The sequence below is a fragment of the Ovis canadensis genome, chromosome 23 (genome assembly GCF_042477335.2).
Source record: "Ovis canadensis isolate MfBH-ARS-UI-01 breed Bighorn chromosome 23, ARS-UI_OviCan_v2, whole genome shotgun sequence".
Lineage (NCBI taxonomy): Eukaryota > Metazoa > Chordata > Mammalia > Artiodactyla > Bovidae > Ovis > Ovis canadensis.
In genome coordinates, this window is record NC_091267.1 from 46,540,040 (window position 1) to 46,561,644 (window position 21,605).

At 44.8% G+C, this 21,605-nt stretch overlaps 1 protein-coding gene across 2 annotated transcripts in view; it reads right to left on the bottom strand.

The window, feature by feature from the left end:
* Nucleotides 1–21,223, bottom strand: part of LAMA3 (laminin subunit alpha 3) — a 253,721-nt gene extending 232,498 nt beyond the window's left edge. For both annotated transcript variants that reach the window (XM_069569260.1, XM_069569259.1), the window contains exon 1: nt 20,384–21,223. In XM_069569260.1, the coding sequence (XP_069425361.1) occupies nt 20,384–20,662 (279 nt within the window). In that variant the 5' untranslated portion in view covers nt 20,663–21,223. The remainder of the gene's footprint in view (nt 1–20,383) is intronic.
* Between the last annotated feature and the right edge of the window lie 382 nt (nt 21,224–21,605).

Sequence of the window (21,605 nt, forward strand, 5' to 3'; positions counted from 1 at the left end):
GAAATCATTTTACCAGTTTAATTACTGGTAAAGGAATTAAATTATTTCTCCTTGAAGTTTATAAGGAGACATGATACAAGCAAATCTCTTCCAAGGATGTAGATGCTTACAATCTACATTTATCTCTTTTGGCCACAAGGCATGTGGGATCTTAGTTCCTCAGCCAGGGATGGAACCCAACCCCCTACATTAGAAGGCAAAGTCTTAACCACTGGACTGCCAGGGAAGTCTCGAGATGATGGTTTTTGTGTTGTTATAGAAGAACTGAGAACATAACATTAGAAATAAAAGTTTTAAATCTCTTAGTGGAAAATAAAAGGTAAATACTTTTTAGAACGTAGAGCAAGGAAAGAGTTCTTAAACAAGGTCCAGAGAGCACTGACACAAAAAAAGAGACAGATCTGACTAAATTAAAATTAAGAACATTGGGTCCATCAACAGACTACTGAATAAAGAAGACGTGGTATGTATGTATGTGTATATATATATATATATATATATATATATATATAGACACACAGAATATATAGTGAAATATTACTCAGCCATAAAAATGAAATAATGCCACTTACAGCAACATGGATGGACCGAGAGATTATCATACTAAGTGAAGAAGTCAGACAGACAAATGTCATATGGTATCACTTGTATGTGAAATCTAAAACAATGATACAAATGAACTAATTTACAAAACAGAAACAGACTTACAGACATAGAAAATAAACCTAACAAAAGGGAAGGGGGAGAAGGATAAACTGGAAATTTGGGATTAACAGATACACACTACTTGTATATGAAATAGATAAGCAACAAAGACCTACTGTAGAATACAGGGAACTATATTCAATACCTTGTAATAACCTATAATGGAAAAGAATCTGAAAAAGAATATATACATATATGTATGTATGCTTGCTCCTTGGAGAAAAGCTATGACAAACCTAGACACCATATTAAAAGCAGAGATATCACCTTGCTGACAAAGATACGTACAGCCAAAGCTATGGTGTTTCCAGTAGTCATGTATGGATGTGAGAGTTGGACCATAAAGAAGGCTGAGCACTGAAGAACTGATGCTTTCGAATTGCAGTGTTGAAGAAGATTCCTAAGAGTCCCTTGGACAGCAAGGAGATCAAACCAGTCAATCCTAAAGGAAATCAGTCCTGAATATTCATTGGAAGGACTGATGCTAAAGCTCTGATACTTCAGCCACCTGATGTGATGAGCCGACTCATTGGAAAAGACCCTGATACTGGGAAAGATTGAGGGCAGGAGAAGAAGAGGGTGACAGAGGATGAGATGGTTGGATGGCATCACTGACTCAATGGACATGAATTTGAGCAAACTCTGGGAGATGGTGAAGGACAAGGAAGCCTGGCATGCTGTAGTCCATGGAGTGGCAGAGTTGGACACAACTTAGCGACTGAACAACAACGCATGTACACAGTGCAATCACTTTCCTGTACACCTGAAACATTTTAACACAATCAACTATACTTCTTTTTTTTTTTCGGCCACACAGCATATGGGAATCTTAGTTGCCCAACCAGGGATTGAACTCAAGTTCCCTCAGTACACGTACAGAGTCTTAACTGCTGGACCACCAGGGAAGTCCCATGTTTTACTATTTAAAACCCATCCATCCACATACACATTAAGGCTGATCATGCGAGGACCAATGATGAAAGCATGTCATAAACTGAGGGTTGTGAACAATCCATAATGCAATTCTGCACCTGAGGTCAAATATTCCTAAATAACCACAAATAAATAAAAGGACAAAAAGTCAGAGAAGAGGGGGGCAGAGAGAGAACAAAGAGAATTCTTTACATCTTTGTGTTCAGTTATTCATCCACCCAGGCAACAAACCTGTATAGACCATCTGTGCAGAATCGGAAGCTTCTTCAGACAGAGGTGAGAACACTTAAAGATAAACAAGACAAGGGACTCTCCCTCTGAATTGTGTCAAGGCTGTTATTAGCCTAGTCCTGTGGGAAATAGCAAATAGAAGAGGCTGGAAAGGAAGGAGACAAAACTGTTCAAATAAATAACAAAGAGAGTTGAGATCCAAGACTGGAGGGTCCCAGAGGACATGCCACTGTTCACCCAGAGGCCCAAGGAGTAACCTACACATTTTTAGAGAGACGGGAAAAAATTAGTCTCTCCTAGTTGCTCACATTTTTAATCATTCTCCTTATTCAGAGACCTCTTACTAATATTGTAAAGCAATTATCCTTCAACTAAAAATGAATCAATTAAAAAAAAAAAAACCTTTTTACATATAAGACTGTGCAATTGCATTCACGGCCCAAACACTGTCTTGTTCTCAGAAACTAGAGGCTGATTACAGCACCACTCCCTACCACGACTTCTCTTTAATTGTTTGAACAATCATTCATTCATTCAACTTTTCCAGATCACTTCCAATGTGTGTTGGATGCTAACAAGAGTGGGACCCTGCTCTAGAAGAAATTCAGTGGGAGAGAAGAGAAGTAACTCAAACACAAGATGTCACCAGCAGGTGCTCTGATATAGGGAGCACTGGGCAGGGAGAGGTGTGGGTGCCAGGAGAGACACGCCACGCTTTCTCCTGCTAAATCTTCACCACACTCTCAAGTTTGCATCAAAGTCTTCAGAACTTAAGGACCCAGGGTATATGCTCAGTAGTGGGACTGCTGGGTTATATGGTAGATTTATTCCTAGTTGTTTAAGGAGTGGAGACGCAGATGTAGAGCACGAATTTGTGGACACAGTGGAGGAAGGAGAAGGTGGGATGAATGGAGAAAGTGGCATTGACGTATATACACTATCGTGTGTGAAGCAGATTACTAGTGGCAACCTGCTGTATAACACAGGGAGCCCAGCCCAGGGCTGTGACGACCTAGAGGGGTGGGGTGGGGAGAGGTGAGGGAGGCTCAAGAGAGAGGGGACGTGTACAGTTATGGCTGATTCACACTGTTGTACAGCAGAAACTAACACAACATTGTAAAGCAATATTCCTCCAATTAAAAAATAAATTTTTATAAAACCCTTAAAGACACAGAAATGATGGCTCACAGAGGTGAAGGGGCTCGAACCACACAGCTAGGACCTGCAAAAACCAGGACCTGTGTGTGAATCTGGCTCAGAACGCCATCCATCCTGGCCTGCCGGCCCTAGAAGCTGCATCAGAGAGCCCCGTCTTGGATTTGGATGGAGCGTGAGGCCAAGCTGGAATCACAATTATGTGATTTTCAAAACACCTGCCCACAAGCAGCTGTGTGGGAAGAGCCCCAGCTGAGGAGAACGCCCCGTCTGACAGTCTCAGCTGCCCGCACGCAGGTGGCACAAAAAACAAAGCAAGATCTAACCACAGGCATCCATCAACGGCCCCGGCCCGGTACACGATCACCACGTTCCCACTGCCATGAATGCCCCTCCGAGGCTCCTGAAGTTACATGCCTTCAAGGCACGGTCTCAAGTGACCAGACCCCAGTCAGCTGCTGCCCTGATGTGGAGAACATTCTGGAGTGCACCCCTTCCAAACCTGGGGTTGCTCCTTCACCAAACCTTGTTCAGAACATTCTCCTTTCTGAAAGGCAGAAAGCACATGGGCAGGTTACCTACAAGTAAAGACAAGTGTCTTGTCAATTTCCTGAGCACCTAAACATCTTCACAGAGCGGGGTGAAAGGCAATCAGAGCACAGGAGAGCACCCAGCTCTGCTGCCCACCCAGCCACCACAGATTTCACCCACTGGGAGGGGGAGCTTTGCCTGCCAATGTGCTGGGTTCCTGCAGGAAGGGACTCGAGAGAGGAAAAAAAAAAAAAAAGGGTTCTAGGTTGGTTTCAAGTATGTATTTTTTTAAGGCAAATATCTGCAGAATGTACACCAATTACTCAAAAACTATGTCCACTCAGGACAAATTCCAGAGATTATTCTTCTCTTTCAATTTGCTTGAAATAGGTGCATTTTGCCGTAGAACGACGGAGGTCCAAATTCTGCCTCCACCAGCCACAGCTTCAAAATGTTAATCAAACTGTTCAGTCTCCCTGGGGTTTCATTTTCTCTTTGTTTAAATGGGCTAACACTACCAACCTTAGGCAGTGATCACGAGGATTCAATGAGGTGCTGTCCATAGTGATCATCCCACCACTAGAATCACTGGGGTGTTTCTCCCCAGTGATTAGGTTGCTTCTATATCCTGGCAATTGTCAATAATGTTGTTATAGACATTGGGGTGCAGACATCTTTCCAAGCTAGTGCTTTTGGGTCTTTTGGGTATATACCCAGGAGTGGAATTGCTGAGTCATATGGTAGTTCTAGGGCTTCCACTGTGGCTCATTGTAAAGAAGCTGCCTGCCAGTGCAGGAGGCAGAAGAGACAGACGTTTGACCCTTGGGTTGGGAAGAGCCCCTGGAGGAGGGCATGGCAGCCCACTCCAGTATTCTTGCCTGGAGAACCCCACAGACCAGGCAGCCTCGCGGGCTACAGTCCACAGGGCCGCAAAGAGCCGGACATGACTGAAGCGATGGCACGCAAGCATGCTTGGTGGCTCTACGTTTAATTTTTGGGAGACCTCCATACTGTTTCCCACAACGACTGCACTAACTTACATGCCCACCAACAGAGCACAAGTAAAACCCAGTTTCCATAAAATCCTCTTCCTTCTACTTCCCCCTCTATTCTCTTGTTCCCTATATATAGTGCTGGCATTTTACTGGCAATAAAGGGTCACTTGGTACCTGTGGTTACAGGTAAGTGGCCTGCTTACAAACAAACCCAGGTTTCTGAGGTAGGCCAGGCCACACTTAAGCTTGTCCACATAACGCCCCAAACCCAAAGCACTTCCTCTTTAGAGCTTCATCCCAAAGCCTAGATTTATGAAAGCAGGTCTGCTCTGATAATTTGTTCATCCAGCCAACAACTACTGAGCTGCTAAGGGCCAGTTAGTGTCTTCAGGAGAGAGTCTAACGTTGATCTGATTCAGTCCGCCAACCAAGCATTTCCCTCTCGATTCCACTTCAGTTATTAATGTGCTTATGAAATAATCACACTCTTTACTGCTTTATTTTCTCATTGTCCCAATGCCCTCAACTCTTTTGTTCCCTCTTTTAAAATTTTATCAGCCACCTAAATTCCTTGTGTAAAATCTTTGCCGCCACAGTCTTTCGTGCACACACACCTTCAGTCATATTTAGTCTCTGCAGAGCCAATCCCAGAACACAGTGAACTGGGCCTCTCATTTCACAGCCCCACTTCATCCTTTCCCTGACGCTGCCTCCAGAACCCTGACCAGTGAAGGACTCCTCCAGAACACTGACTCCGTGTGATAAGGGATCCAGGGCCCCCAAACTTCCACCACCCCACCTGTGTTAAGCAATCCTTACTTTATGCCCCACTGAAATTGTTCTTCACATTTAAGGATTACTCTCCATGTGGGTGATCCCTAAATATTTGTTCAACTGCGAGCTCTCCTTATTCTGTTTAGGGACTAATTTTGACTTATCAGATTGCAAAGTCTCAAAAGCAGAGACCCTAGAACCACCTGAGAGCCCTACCCAATGCCTGCATCCTCCACCCTTCCACACACAGATAACTCACACACTGGTCAACAAACACTGCTGACTGACCGAGAGGCTGGTTATCTGGTTGAGCGCTGAAGTTACTGCCTGGGATTGAGTATTTGTGCCCCGCCCCGCCAATTCATGTAAAGACATAACCCATTAGAAGATGTTATCAGGATGAAGGCTTCAAGTACACAAGTGGGATTAGTGCCCTTAAAGAAGAGGCCCGGAGGAAATCCTTCATCCCTCCCACCTTGTGAGGACAGCGATAAAACAGCCAGGAGCAGACGTGGGTCCTCACAAAACACTGAATCTGCCCACACTTGACCTTGGATCTCAGCCTCCAGAACTGTGAGGAACAAATTTCTGGTTTTTGAAGCTATCCAATCTTTTTTTTGTTACAGCAGCCCCGAATGACTAACACAAGCTGTCATAGAGAATACCGCACACTGGCTTAGAGCAACAGAAAGTTGTCGTCTCATGGCTCTGGAGGCTGCAAGTCTGAAATCAAGGCATCGGCAAAGCCCATTCCCTCTCATACCTGTAGAGGAAGGATCTTCCTTTGCCCTTTCCAGCTGCCGGTGGCCCAGCCCTAGCCATCAGTCTCAGCCACTGCATTAGGCACCCCTACTTTGAAATTCAACACACCGGGGCCATATCTGTCCTCCAAAGCCAGGTTGTTGAAAGTCAGGGTTTTTTTTTTTGTTTTTTGTCAAACAGCACTTCCATCAAGGTGTTGCTCCAGCAGGATAATTCTATGACAGGGCTGCCCTTTGAATGCTTCTCCAAACAGCATCTACAAAGCATCCATGATAAGCTGCCGCAGGGAAAACAAATAGCAGGAAAATGTGGCCCCACCCTCAGGAAGCTCATGATTTCATAAGGACACAGACATGACAATCAATGGCTTTAAGGTGATGAATGGAGTTTTAGCGAGGTGGCACAGAGCTTGGCTGGAACTCTGAGGGAAGACCAGTTGGCTCAGCAGTGTGAGCACAGCATGGCAGGTAAGAACATGAACTCTGTGAGGTGGAGGAACCTAGAGCTTGTTACACAGAGTGAAGTAAGTCAGAAAGAGAAAAGCAAACAGAGCATATTAACATATGTAGATGTAAACTAGAAAAATGGTATTGAAGAACCTATTTGCAGGGAAGGAATGGAGATGCAGATGTAGAGAACAGACCCATGGACACAGTGGGGGCAGGAAAGGATGGGACCAACGGAGAAAGTGGCAAGAACACAGATACACTGTCAGGTGCTAAAATGGATGGCTGGTGAGAAGCTGCTGAGTAGCCTGGGGAGCCCAGTCTGGTGCTCCGGGAAAACCTGGAGGAATGGGATGGGGGCTGGGGAGGGAGACGCGGAAGGGAGGCAATGGATCAAGGCTGATCCGCATTGTTGTACAGCAGAAACCAACGCAACATTGTAAATTATTCTTTTAATTTTTAAAAAAAGAAATGAAGAGCATGAACTCTGCAGCCAGAGTACCTGGCTTTACTACCTACTCGCTGCGTGACCTTGAACAAATCACTTAACTCCCGTGTGCTTCAGTGTCCTCACTGAGACAATGAGTGTGCCAAGAGTCCCTCCTTCATAAATTGTTGTGAGGATTAAGAAGTCAGTTTGTGAAAGGTGCTTTAGAACAGTGCCAGGTGTCAGTAAGTGTTAAATTAATACTCTGCACGAAAGAGAGAAGAAAGATGGATGGCTGGTGAGAAGCTGTCGTGTAGCATGGGGAGCCCAGTCTGGTGCTCCGCAATGGCCTGGAGGACTGGGATGGGGGTAGGGAGGGAGGCACAGGAGGGAGGCTAGACTGTTCTCCTTGTTCACCATTCTGCCCGCCCCACCTTATTTGGTAACACTCTGTACACAGTACACAGTGCAACATGAAAGTAATGGAGAATTACTTCCATACCCCACGGTTAAGATATGCATTGAAAATCTAATTAAAACCCATACTGCTCTCAAGCTAATATTCATTTCTTACTTCCACATGTATTTTCTAAGCATCTAGGAATGAGAGGGGGATTCTCTGGTAGCTCAGCTGGTGAAGAATCTGCCTGCAATGCAGGAGACCCCGGTTCGATTCCTGGGTTGGGAAGTTCCCCTGGAGAAGGGATAGGCTATCCACTCCAGTATTCTGGCCTGGAGAATCCTCATGGACAGAGAAGCCTGGCGGGCTGTACAGTCCATGGGGTCACAAAGGGTCGGACACAACTGGGCAACTAAGCACAGGATGGGAAAACCACTGAGAGAATACAATACACTTATGACATTTGAGAAACTGGCAGGACACATGGGACTCAATGAGTTAGCTTTCCCCAGGGCACGTTACACCCTGTTGGCAGGAGGGATCTAATCAAGGATCTGCTAGATCATGCAAACTCTTTTTTGAGAAGCAGAAAGAGACTCCCTGACTCTCAACAGATACAGCCTTGCCCAGGCTGGATTTTCAGCCCCCTTGGCCAGGAGCTTATTCATACAGCAGAAACCAGGCAGTTCCTCTGACTAAAACCACTTAGTCAATAGGTCAGAGGTACCATTTAATAAATTTTTTCCTCACTAGTCAAATTGTTCCAGAATGTTGAGCAAAAGTTAACATAGGTTTCATGAAAGCTCAAATCACAACAGGAAATAAATTTATGGTCTAGAAGACTGTATTAGTGCTACCAAGTGTTAAGTCACTCAGTCGTGTCCAACTCTTTGCGACCCCACGGACGGCAGCCCGCCAGGCTTCTCTGTCCATGGGATTCTCCAGGCAAGAATACTGGAGTGGGCTGCGATTTCCTTCTGCAGGGGATCTTCCCAGGCATTGAACCTGGGCCTCCTGCATTGCACGCAGATTCTTTACCACCTGAGCCACCAGGGAAGCCCTAGTGCCACCAAAATTCACCTTAAAAAATTAATACCTCCCCCAAAATGTTACTTCAGCTGATAAAAAAATATTTGTGTGTATATGATGCGTGTCTATACAGGAATTAACAGATATATATGTAACTCCTAGCTCTGTCCACTGAAAGGGTCTAGAGGCAGTGACATGCCGGTAACAATGAGCATGCCTCATATCCAGATCTTGGTTTCTACATATCTTACTAATTTAAAAAAATAAAGCTCTCTGGTTAGCTCTCTAGTTAGTTTCAACACTGGGGAAAAGAAAATTAACAGTGACCCTAGAACATCTCGTGGTACCAGAAAGCACATAAGAAAGTGAAGTCCTGGGCTTCCCTCGTGGTTCAGTGGTAAAGAATCCACTTGCTGATGCAGGAGACACAGGTCTGATCCCTGATCTGGGAAGATCCCACGTGCCACAGAGCAACTAAGCCTCTGTGCCACAACTACTGAATCTGTGCTCTAGAGCCCAGGAGCCACAACTGCTGAGCCACGTGCCACAGCTACTGAAGCCTGCGTGCCCTAGAGCCCGTGCTCCGCAGCATGAGAAGCCACGGCAGTGAGGAACCTAAGCACTGCACCTGGAAAGTAGACCCTGCTCGCCGCAACCAGAGAAAAGTCCCTGCGGCAACGAAGAGCCAGTGCAGTCAAAAGTAAACACACAAATAAAATTATTAAAAAACTAAAATCAAAAACACTACATAAATAAATAATAGCTGAACAGTTATTAACACATTCAGTTCCGTTCATTTCAGTTCAGTCACTCAGTCGTGTCCGACTCTTGGTGACCCCATGGACTGCAGCACGCCAGGCCTCCCTGTCCATCACCAACTCCCAGAGCCTACTCAAACTCATGTCCATTGAGTCGCTGATGCCATCCAACCATCTCATCCTCTGTTGTCCCCCTTTCCTCTCACCCTCAATTTTTCCCAGCATCAGGGTCTTTTCAAATGACTCAGTTCTTCGCATCAGGTGGCCAAAGTATTAGAGTTTCAGCTTCAGTACTGGTCCTTCCAATGAATATTCAGGATTAATCTCCTTTAGGACTGACTAGTTGGATCTCCTTGCAGTCCAAGGGACTCTCAAGAGTCTTCTCCAAGGCCCCAGTTCAAAAGCATCAATTCACTACCAAAACAATTTAACATGGTTATTCTGTAAAAGGCTATAAAAGTCTTTATGCCTGTGGATTATTCAGCATGTCAAATGTGTTCAGTGTATAATGCACCATACATTCCATTATTAAAAGAACTTTTCACTCAAAAATTTTAAATGACTATTGTGACAAATCATTTTTGTAGCTTATCACTTCAGAAGTCTTATCTAAGAATTTTTTCACTCTACGGAAAAACATTTACTGAGCACTGACTATGTGCCAGGAAACATAATAAGCGCTTTTATCCTCCAGCAAACCTGTGAGATACACTATTATTAGTCTTATAGATGAGAAAACAGATTTTGCAATTTTCCAAGGTCAGAGAGCTGCAAGAGTAAGAATTCAAACTCAGGTCTACAAGATTGCAGAGACAGAGTTCTTCATCTCTAAGTGAGAGGCGTTTGCTAATATGTACAGTGAAGTGACACTTTATTTTCCCTCACAAGAGCTTTCCTGGTCTTTTAAGAAAATTAGGCTATGGGACTTCCCCGATGGCCCAGGGGTGGGGAAACCTTGCAGTGTAGGTGACACAGGTTCAATCCCTGGTCCAGGAGGATTCCACACGCTTCAGGGCAATTAGGCCCTCGCACTGCAACTAAGACCTGATGCGGCCAAATAAATAAATAAATATCTGAAACACAGAAAGAAAAATGGGCCATAAAAAGGCCAATCATCTACAGAAAGATCCATACCAAGACACATTATAATCAAACTGTCAAAGACAGAAAATTTTGAAAACAGCAAAAGCAATTCATCCCACAAAACGGATGCTCAATAAGATGAACAGCTTATTTTTCATTGGAAACCATGGAAGCCAGATCACAGTGAGATTATACAGTGCTGAAAGAAAAGAAAATTGTCAGTCAAGAATTCTATAAAATTAGTCTTCAAAAATGAAGGAGAAATTAAGACATCCCCAAATAAAAGATGAAGGAGTTTGCTGCTGGTAGATAGACCTGCCCTACAAGAAATGTTAAAAGGAGTCCTTCGAGTTGAAATAAAGACATTAGACAGTATCACAAAGCCATCCAAAGAAATACAGAATACAAGTACAGGTAGCCATTTACATAGGTAAATACAAAAGCCAGCATGATTGCAATTTTGGTTTGTAACTCCTTTTTTTCCTATGTGATTTAAAAGACAAATGAATAGAACAATGATTATATTTTTATCTTGAGGGGCAACAATGTGTAAAGATGTAATGTGTGACAATAACACGATAAAAGTGGAGGACAGACCTGTGTAGGAGCAGAGTTTTAGATGCTGTTGAAAACAAGGTTGGTATCATTTCAAACTGGACTGTTAATAGATTTAGGATGTTAATTGTAATCCTCAGAGTAAGCACTAAGAAAATAACTGTTTAAAATTTGGCAATCCAGCAGGTAAGACTCCAGCTTCCACTGCAATGGTGTGGGTTTGATCCCTGGTTGGGGAACTAAGATCCCACATGTCATGTGGTGTGATCAAACACAAACTTAGCAGAACAAGCGGTGAAGAGGAAATCAAAATGATACGTTAGAAACATTAAACACAAAAGCAAGCAGTAATGGAGAAACTGAGGAACTAAAAAATACATGACATATAGAAAACAAATAGCAAAATGGCGGAAATGTCCTCATTCAGAAATGTCCTTTGAACGTGAACAGATTAGACTTACCAATTAAAAGCCGAAAGTGGCAGAATAGGCTTTTTAAAATACATATATGTTCTAGAACTAGACTCCAGTGACAGTTTCACCACTCTAAAAACTTACTGAAAATTATTTGATTCACATTTTAAATGGATGTATGTTATGGCTATGGTTTTTCCTGTGGTCATGTATGGATGTGAGAGGTGGACTGTGAAGAAGGCTGAGCGCCAAAGAATTGATGCTTTTGAACTGTGGTGTTGGAGAAGACTCTTGAGAGTCCCTTGGACTGCAAGGAGATCCAACCAGTCCATTCTGAAGGAGATCAACCCTGGGATTTCTTTGGAAGGAATGATGCTAAAGCTGAAACTCCAGTACTTTGGCCACCTCACGTGAAGAGTTGACTCATTGGAAAAGACTCTGATGCTGGGAGGGCTTGGGGGCAGGAGGAGAAGGGGACACAGAGGATGAGATGGCTGAATGGCATCACTGACTCGATGGACTGAGTCTGAGTGAACTCCGGGAGTTGGTGATGGACAGGGAGGCCTGGCGTGCTGGGATTCATGGGGTCTCAAAGAGTCGGACACGACTGAGCGATTGAACTGAATATTAATACAATGTAAATACTATGCAAATAGTTGCCAGCATAGGGCAAATTAAAGTTTTGCTTTGGAGAACTTTCTAAATTTTTTTTTCTCCTGAGTATTTCCAACCCACAGTTGGTTCAATCTGTGGATTCGAAATCCAGAGATACGGAGGGCTGCCAGTAATAACGTCTTTACATTCCTTGGGTAAGTAAACATTTAAAATTAAACCACAGGGACTTCCCTGATGGTCCGGTCCCGCAGTTAGAACTATGCACTCCCAATGTAGGGAGCCCAGGTTCAATCCCTGGTCAAGGAACTAGATCCCATATGTTGCAACTAAGACCTGGTGCGGCCAAATAAATATTTTTCTGAAATTAAAGCACAAACTGTGACATATTTTGATTGTAGTTACTTTTCATCAGAATAAAATTAATTTGTATATTTTCTTATCTGCTCTTTAGGGTCAGGCTGGGACGAGCACGTGCGGACCATTTGCTGCAAATCTGCAATGCTTGCACCTGGACACACTTCTCCTTGAGTGACAAAATACAAAGAAACTATATGGGACTAAAAATAACTTCATGCATGCTCAGTTAGGGCAAATCCTGGAAAAAGATACAAAAAGACCAAAAAACCCAACTGTCACTGGTGAAGAGCTTAGAGCAAAAGCAAGGTACAGTGCATTCCCCCCACTCCTGCCCCAGAGGCATACACCACCACCTAAGTGGTGGGCAGACCACCTAAACCACCCCTCCGACCTGACTCGAACTCTGGACGCACCCTTGCATGTTCAGTCGCTCAGTTCTGTCTCTTTGTGATGCCATGGGCTATAGCCTGCCAGGCTCCTCTGTCCGTGGGAGTTTTTCCAGGCAAGAATTCTGGAGAGGGTTGCCATTTCCTCCTCCAGGGGCTCTTCCTGACCTAGGGGTCCAGCCCAGTGTGTCTCCTGCCCTCCACACATATAAGGAACAAGTTCACCCCCCACCTCTCCCAAGGACTGAGCAAAGGAACCTGCTGGTTCTCACTCCCCAGCTGCTGCAGCAGGGGCCCCAATAAAGCCTTGCCTGAATTTCCTGTCTGGCCTCCGATCAATTTTTATTAATTAAAGAGGCCAGGAACCCTAGTTGTAACATTTATATTAACATCAACTGTATCTTCACTTTGCCATCCTTTCATTCAATAGTCTCAGAGCATCTATTCTGTTCTAGGCTTCGTCCTAAGCACTGGAGAGACAGTGGGGAACAGGACAAGACAGGATCCCTGAATCACAGAGCTCTCAAACACCAAAATTTAATGTCTGAGCACTTACAAGTATATAAAATCTTGTTTAATGAACCTTAAGTACAGAAAAACCATTGCAAACATTTTTTATACAACAAACAAACTACAGACTTTTTAAATGCCCTGCCTGTTGACACATGCTACTGTTCAAGTATCCACATTACTATTATTATAGAATCAGCCCCATAAACCCGAGTTGTTGTTTTTTTTCCCCTAAGATGTGACTTTTATCCATTTTTCACTTTTTTGCAAAATCCTTTAGACCTGAAATTCTAAACTCTAGCTGGCCCCAAAATTTTATTTTTGGAGACTTCAAAAAAATAGAACTATTTTTATTAACGTTTCTCTGTTTCCTGGCTTGAGTTGTATATCAGCAGATTTAAGATGACTAAAACTGGAACTTCTCTGGTGGTCTAACAACTAAGACTCCACACTCCCAACGCAGGAGGTCTGGGTTTGATCCCCGGTCAGAGAACTCGATTCCACATGCCACAACTAAAGATCCTGCATGCCATAGCTAATACCCAAAGCAGTCAAATAAAGATATATATTTTTTAAAAGATGACCATCACTCAGGTACAGCCAAATGATTAGCCTTAATCTCTCTCCCCTTCCCCCACCTGTCTCCCACCACACCTCACTTTTCTGAAAGGAAGGTCTACACCAGCTGCTACTAACACTGAGCTAGAACAAGTGTCTAAGAGTCCAGCTTCTGGAATTCACCTTCTCCTTCTCGTCTCCAACATCTTTCTCTCCTAATTATGTAAGATCCTCTCACAATAGTCATCAGTGCACCTGCTCAAGCCCTCAACTGTAAAAGCAGAAAGCACTTTTGCTCACCCCTTGTTTTTAGAGAAGCATAAGCCTAATCCCAGACAGCATTCTCCTCCTGCAGGCTACACCTTGGCCTGGAAATGCAGTCAGCTGAGTGACCTCAGGAAGCCACTTCCTACTCTCTCTAGGCCTGTAGACTCAGGTTTAAGCATCTATTATGGAAACTCAATCAGAACAAAAAACATGACTTTTCTGTACTTCTCGAAACAGTAGTGGCAAAGTACAACACTCAATAAAAATACCAGCTGAGGAGGACGAGAGTTGGCCAGTTTCTAGGCAAAACTGGGGACAAAGAATCTGCTGAAATTTTCCTGGATACCTTCCCTCCTCCTTACGTTTACTCTTCCCACAATTAGAACAGTTCTCTCCAAAGCTGGGTGTCCCAGGCAATCCAGTGGGGTGCAAGAAGTGAATACTCAAACTGTTTGGTTTTCTAAAAATGAAGAAATTCAATTTTCCTAATATACAGATTGCCTCTGTATATTATGACATCACTGATGAACTCTGAACTTGGGCAAATTCTGGGAGATGGTGAGGGACAGGGAGGCCTGGCATGCTGCAGTCCATGAGGTCACAAAGAGGTGGACACAACTGGGTGACTGAACAACAACAACATACTGCCTATAGGCCTTCACTCAGTCCACAAGTCAACTAGCCACAAGAGTTCCGAGCATTTGTTCAAGGGAAGAGGAGAGCTCTGATCCACCAGGCTATTACCTGCTCAGGACACGTGAAGCTTATGTGCACTCAATTAAGCGGACAGGTGGATTCTATTCTTCTAAGCAGCAGAAGAGTTACAACATTGTACTGAAAAGGAGAGTGATCATGAAATTCTTTCGGCTACACAGGTTCACTGGTTTTCTCATGGAAAAGTACTTAAAAGACCTCTTAAATTTAAAGCTGAGTTAGTTTTTTTCCCCCACAAAATTTCCAAATTGACAGACTTTCGCTGAGATGACCAATGACCGCCGGTAATACGTGCCTGCTCAGTCACTTCAGTTGTGTCCGACTCTTTGCAACCCAGACTCCTCTGTCCACGGGATTCTCCAGGCAAGGATACTGGAATGAGTGCCATGCCCCCCCTCCAAGGGATCTTTCCAACCCAGGAATCAAACTGGCGTCTCCTAAGTCTCCTGCAATATAGGCAGATGCTTCATCGCTGAATTATTTAATAAATATTTACAAAACAACAGAGGTACTTTGTTCCATCAAAGAAAGTGTGTTGTTTTTAAAACATGTGAAAAAGTAAATACTGTTCTAAAGAAATGCATGCCTTGGAAAGAATTTTGAAAAATAGGTGTTTGGAAATGTGTCATCTTTTGTTGCTGAAAAGATGGAACTGTGTTACTCTAAAAGCTCTTACATTTGAACATTTTAAAAACAGAAACAGAATTTTCTAACATATTTCAATATTTTGCAAGAGAAGAATGAACTTTGAATCCATTGTTTATAACATTAAAATACAACACCTTCCTACCAGGAAGTACTGAATTCCACTTTAAAAATGAACATATACTGGCCAAGTTTCTACATTAAAAAAAAAAAAAAAAACTAGAATAATTGGAGGATGGAGCAGAAGAACAACTACCACGGTTCAGGAAACTCTCACAGGGTCCCATTTTTAGAAAGGCTGCTCACTTAGTTTAACACTCTATCACTGCATCTTGAAAAGAAAAAGAAATGCAAAAAAGCAAAATGGCTGTCTGAGGAGGCCTTACAAATAGCTGTGAAAAGAAAAGAAGCGAAAAGCAAATGAGAAAAGGAAAGATATACTCATTTGAATGCAAAGTTCCAAAGAATAACAAGGAGAGATAAGAAAGCCTTCCTCAGTAATCAGTGCAAAGAAATAGAGGAAAACAATAGAATGGAAAAGACTAGAGATCTCTTCAAAAAAATTAGAGATACCAAGGGAACATTTCAGGCAAAGATGGGCTCAATAAAGGACAGAAATGGTATGGACCTAGCGAAGCAGAAAATATTAAGAGGGGGCAAGAATACACAGAAGAACTGTACAAAAAAAGATCTTCACGACCCAGATAATCATGATGAATGTGGTCCACTGGAGAAGGGAATGGCAAGCCACTTCAGTATTCTTGCCTGGAGAACCCCTTGAACAGTAGGAAAAGCCAAAATGATAGGATACCGAAAGAGGAACTCCCCAGGTCATTAGGTGCCCAATATGCTACTGGAGATCAGTGGAGAAATAACTCCAGGGAGAATGAAGGGATGGAGCCAAAGCAAAAACAATATCCAGTTGTGGATGTGACTGGTGATAGAAGCAAGATCCGATGCTGTAAAGAGCAATATTGCACAGGAACCTGGAATGTCAGGTCCACGAATCAAGGCAAATTGGAAGTGGTCAAACAAGAGATGGCAAGGGTGAACGTCGACATTCTTGGAATCAGCGAACTAAAATGGACTGGAATGGGTGAATTTAACTCAGATGACCATTACATCTACTACTGCGGGCAAGAATCCCTCAGAAGAAATGGAGTAGCCATCATGGTCAACAAAAGAGTCCGAAATGCAGTACTTGGATGCAGTCTCAAAAACGACAGAATGATCTCTGTTCGTCTCCAAGGCAAACCATTCAATATCACAGTTATCCAAGTCTATGCCCCAACCAGTAACGCTGAAGAAACTGAAGCTAAACGGTTTTATGAAGACCTGCAAGATCTTTTAGAACTAACACCCAAAAAAGATGTCCTTTTCATTATAGGGGATTGGAATGCAAAAGGAGGAAGTCAAGAAACACCTGGAATAACAGGCAAATTTGGCCTTGGAATGCGGAATTAAGCAGGGCAAAGACTAATAGAGTTTTGCCAAGAAAATGCACTGGTCATAGCAAACACCCTCGTCCAACAACACAAGAGAAGACTCTACACATGGACATCACCAGATGGTCAACACCGAAATCAGACTGATTATATTCTTTGCAGCCGAAGATGGAGAAGCTTTATACAGTCAACAAAAACAAGACCTGGAGCTGACTGTGGCTCAGATCATGAACTCCTTATTGCCAAATTCAGAATTAAATTGAAAAAAGTGGGCAAAACAGCTAGACCATTCAGGTATGACCTAAATCAAATCCCTTATGATTATACAGTGGAAGTGAGAAATAGGTTTAAGGGTCTAGATCTGATAGATAGAATGCCTGATGAACTATGGACGGAGATTCGTGACATTGTACAGGAGACAGGGATCAGAACATCCCCATGGAAAAGAAATGCAAAAAAGCAAAATGGCTGTCTGGGGAGGCCTTACAAATAGCTGTGAAAAGAAGAGAGGCAAAAAGCAAAGGAGAAAAGGAAAGATAAAAGCATCTGAATGCAGAGTTCCAGAGAATAGCAAGAAGAGATAAAAAAGCCTTCTTCAGTGATCAATGCAAAGAAATAGAGAAAAACAACAGAATGGGAAAGACTAGAGATCTCTTCAAGAAAATTAGAGACACCAAGGGAACATTTCATGCAAAGATGGGCTCGATAAAGGACAGAAATGGTCTGGACCTAACAGAAGCAGAAGATATTAAGAAGAGGTGGCAAGAATACACAGAAGAATTGTACAAAAAAGATCTTCATGACCCAGATAATCATGATGATGTGATCACTAATCTAGAGCCAGACATCTTGGAATGTGAAGTCAAGTGGGCCTTAGAAAGCATCACTACAAACAAAGCTAGTGGAGGTGATGGAATTCCAGTTGAGCTGTTTCAAATCCTGAAAGATGATGCTGTGAAAGTGCTGCACTCAATATGCCAGCACATTTGGAAAACTCAGCAGTGCCCACAGGACTGGAAAAGGTCCGTTTTCATTCCAATTTCAAAGAAAGGCAATGCAAAAGAACGCTCAAACTACCGCACAAATGTACTCATCTCACATGCTAGTAAAGTAATGCTCAAAATTCTCCAAGCCAGGCTTCAGCAATACGTGAACCGTGAACTCCCTGATGTTCAAGCTGGTTTTAGAAAAGGCAAAGGAACCAGAGATCAAATTGCCAACATCCACTGGATCATGGAAAAAGCAAGAGAGTTCCAGAAAAACATCTATTTCTGCTTTATTGACTATGCCAAAGCCTTTGACTGTGTGGATCACAATAAACTGTGGAAAATTCTGAAAAAGATTGGGAATACCAGACCACCTGACCTGCCTGTTGAGAAATCTGTATGCAGGTCAGGAAGCAACAGTTAGAACTGGACATGGAACAACTGACTGGCTCCAAATAGGAAAAGGAGTACGTCAAGGCTGTATATTGTCACCCTACTTATTTAACTTCTATGCAGAGTACATCATGAGAAACGCTGGACTGGAAGAAACACAAGCTGGAATCAAGATTGCCGGGAGAAATATCAATAACCTCAGATATGCAGATGACACCACCCTTATGGCAGAAAGTGAAGAGGAGCTAAAAAGCCTCTTGATGAAAGTGAAAGAGGAGAGTGAAAAAGTTGGCTTAAAGCTCAACATTCAGAAAACTAAGATCATGGCATCTGGTCCCATCACTTCATGGCAAATAGATGGGCAAACAGTGAAAACAGTGGTTGACTTTATTTTGGGCGGTTCCAAAATCACTTCAGATGGTGACTGAAGCCATAAAATTAAAAGACTTACTCCTTGGAAGGAAAGTTATGACCAACTAGACAGCATATTAAAAAGCAGAGACATTACTTTGCCAACAAAGGTCCGTTTAGTCAAGGCTATGGTTTTTCTAGTAGTCATGTATGGATGTGAGAGTTGGACTATAAAGAAAGCTGAGTGCCGAAGAATTGATGCTTTTGAACTGTGGTCCTGGAAAAGACTCTTGAGAGTCCCTTGGACTGCAAGGAGATCCATCCAGTCCATCCTAAAGGAGATCAGTCCTGAGTGTTCATTGGAAGGACTGATGTTGAAGCTGAAACTCCAATACTCTGGCTACCTGATGAGAAGAGCTGACTCACTGGAAAAGAACCTGATGCTGGGAAAGATTGAAGGCTGGAGAAGGGGATGACAGAGGATGAGACGGTTGGGTGGTACCACTGACTCAATGGACATGGGTTTGGGTGAACTCCAGGAGTTGATGGACAGGGAGGCCTGGCTTGCTGCGGCCCATGGGGTCACAAAGAGTTGGACATAACTGAGGGACTGAACTGAACTGATATGCATAATTTTTGAATAAGCAGCTCCACAATTTCATTTTGCAATACACTCTGCAAATTATGCAGCTGGCTCTGGAACTCATGAGTCAAGGTAGTTTTCATTTGAATTTACGTATTTTTGAGGTATTTTCTCAGTGACGACAACCACAAAATTCAAGTATTAATGTAAAACAAACTTTGAATAGCTATATCATGCTGCTAAACTACACTTGTCAAAAATAATTATATTTGAGTAGTACTTGTTTATTTATAACTAGTTATACACAATCACAAATAAAACATTTAGAGAATGCAAAATTATTTGGAGTTGTTACTAAAGAAAATTAAAAGCATGTTTATTTCTATTTTTATATTTATAGTACACACAAATTAATGTCATACATGCATATCATTTATAAATAAATTAGCATCTATTTCATAAGAATATACTGCATGTTCAACAATTTGTCAAAAGACTTTCGAAAACAGACCTAGCCTCCGAATGATAATCTTTTCCTTTTGGAGCCCAAACTCTGAAATTACTCCCTCTTCCGGCAATCATTTACTCAGCAATACTTCAGGAGACAGGGAGGGAGGCAGTGACCAGCTTGGTTGGTAAAGAGGATTTAGAGTCAGGACTGGGTTCATGTCCTCTATGAAGTATCTGCATTTGTTAACCTTTCACCTGATCAGTGCCCAGAGTAGCGTGACGCTCATGTGTAAGGGCCTGGCACACCTCCAGAAGCTGATGAAGCACCAGTAACACCGGCATCCACACAGGAGTTTCCACTAGGAGCCTGATGGACTCAGTACCCTTGTCTCTACCTGGTCCACTCGGCCCAGTGACTCTGGATGGTGGCAATATTTCAGGTTGTGAGGTGAGCTGCGTCTTTCTGGGGACACCGGAGTGGTAATACTGATATAACTCAAAGGTTTCTCTCTTTAAATATACCAGGAGATCTAACTGCTATTAATTTCTCTTCATAAAATCAGGGAGATGAGGCCCTCGGGGACTTAAGGCCCGGCCGGGCGCTCCCTGGGTGACGGATGCAGCAGTACTGGACCACCGTTCAGGCCATCCCAGGAGTGCAGCTTCGGACTTTCTCCTGGGCTTGCCCAAACGGAACCTCAGCCCTTCACCTCGCGTGCTTCACCCATCCCGCCCTCGAGCGGCCTGTCCCCGAGGGCAGTGCTCCCCAAGATCACTCCGGGGCACCCCGCCGACCTCCGGAGGCCGCGGAGCCCCGCAGGAGTTCCCCAAGAGAGTGCGAGGGAAAGGGTCCGACCCCTTCGCCTCAGGGTGGCTGCCCCGCGCGGGGAGGGAGCCCGCCGCCCGCGGTCTCCCCGGGACCTTACCTGGATGGTGCGGCCGCTGCCTGGGGCGGTGGGGCCCCCCACCAACTTGCAGTAGAGCTCGGGCCGGGGCCGCGCGCCCCCGGGCTCCCGCTCCCCGCAGGTGGCGGTGGCCCAAATCCTGGCCGCCTCGGCCAGGTTGAAGTAGGGCGGGTGCAGGCTGAGGCGGGCCGGGGCCGGCGGGTGTCGAGCCGCCGCGCACCCCGCCTGCACCAGCAGCAGCGACAGCAGCGGCAGCACCGACCCCGGTGCCCAGTCCCGAGCCCGCCCGGCCGCTGCCATCCCGCCGCGCTGGGCGGCCCGCGGAGGGGCTGGGGACCCCGGGCTCCCGCGAACGATGCTCACGCGACGAGCGAGCGCCGCGCGGGCGTGGGTGGTGGCGGCTGATGCGCGCCCACGCCCCACGCGCCGGGTGCCGGCGGCGAGGGGGCGGCTCCTCGGGGCTGGAACGTGCGGCGGCCGCAGCGGGCACCCGCCCGACCAGGAACCGACAGCGCTGGGCCTCGGCCCGAAGTCTGCGGCTCAGCCAGCGCGCTGCAAACTTCGCGGGCGGGGGAGGGCCAGAGGCGTGTCCCGGTTCCCACCCCAGCGGCTGAAGGGAGTCCCGGACCGCCCCACCTTCCCACCGCCCGGGCAGAGATCGGGTAGTCCGCTTCTCCGGAGCCTCTAGGTGGACCTCGGACTAGGGGCAAGGAGGCTCCGGCGAACGGGGTGAGACAATAGCTGCCACCGCCTGCAGAACCTCCACCAGAGCCATTGCGGGTTCCCAGATGAGTTTCAGTTGTCGAAGGACAAGTCCCGTCAATTCTCAGTCACTGGGCGCCAACAAGATCTATGGCACTCAGACACATCCTGAGGGTGGGATCAAAGGCGCTCCGGGGAACTGGGAGTGGCCGAAGGTATACAACTTAAAGACAGCCACTAGGGCAAGCTGTAGTTTGCCAGGCTGTAAAGCCACCTCACTGGAAAGACTGATGCTGAAGTTGAAGCTGAAACTGTTCCGCCACCTGATGTGAAGAGCCGACTGACTGGAAAAGACCCTGATACTGGGAAGGATTGAAGGCAAAAACAGAAGGGAGTGGCAGAGGATGAGATGGTTAGATAGCATCACTGACTCAATGGACATGAATTTGAGCAAACTCGGAGAGATGGTGAAGGACAGGGGAGCCTGCCGTGCCGCAGTCCATGGGGTTGCAAAGAGTCAGACACGACTTAGCCACTGAAC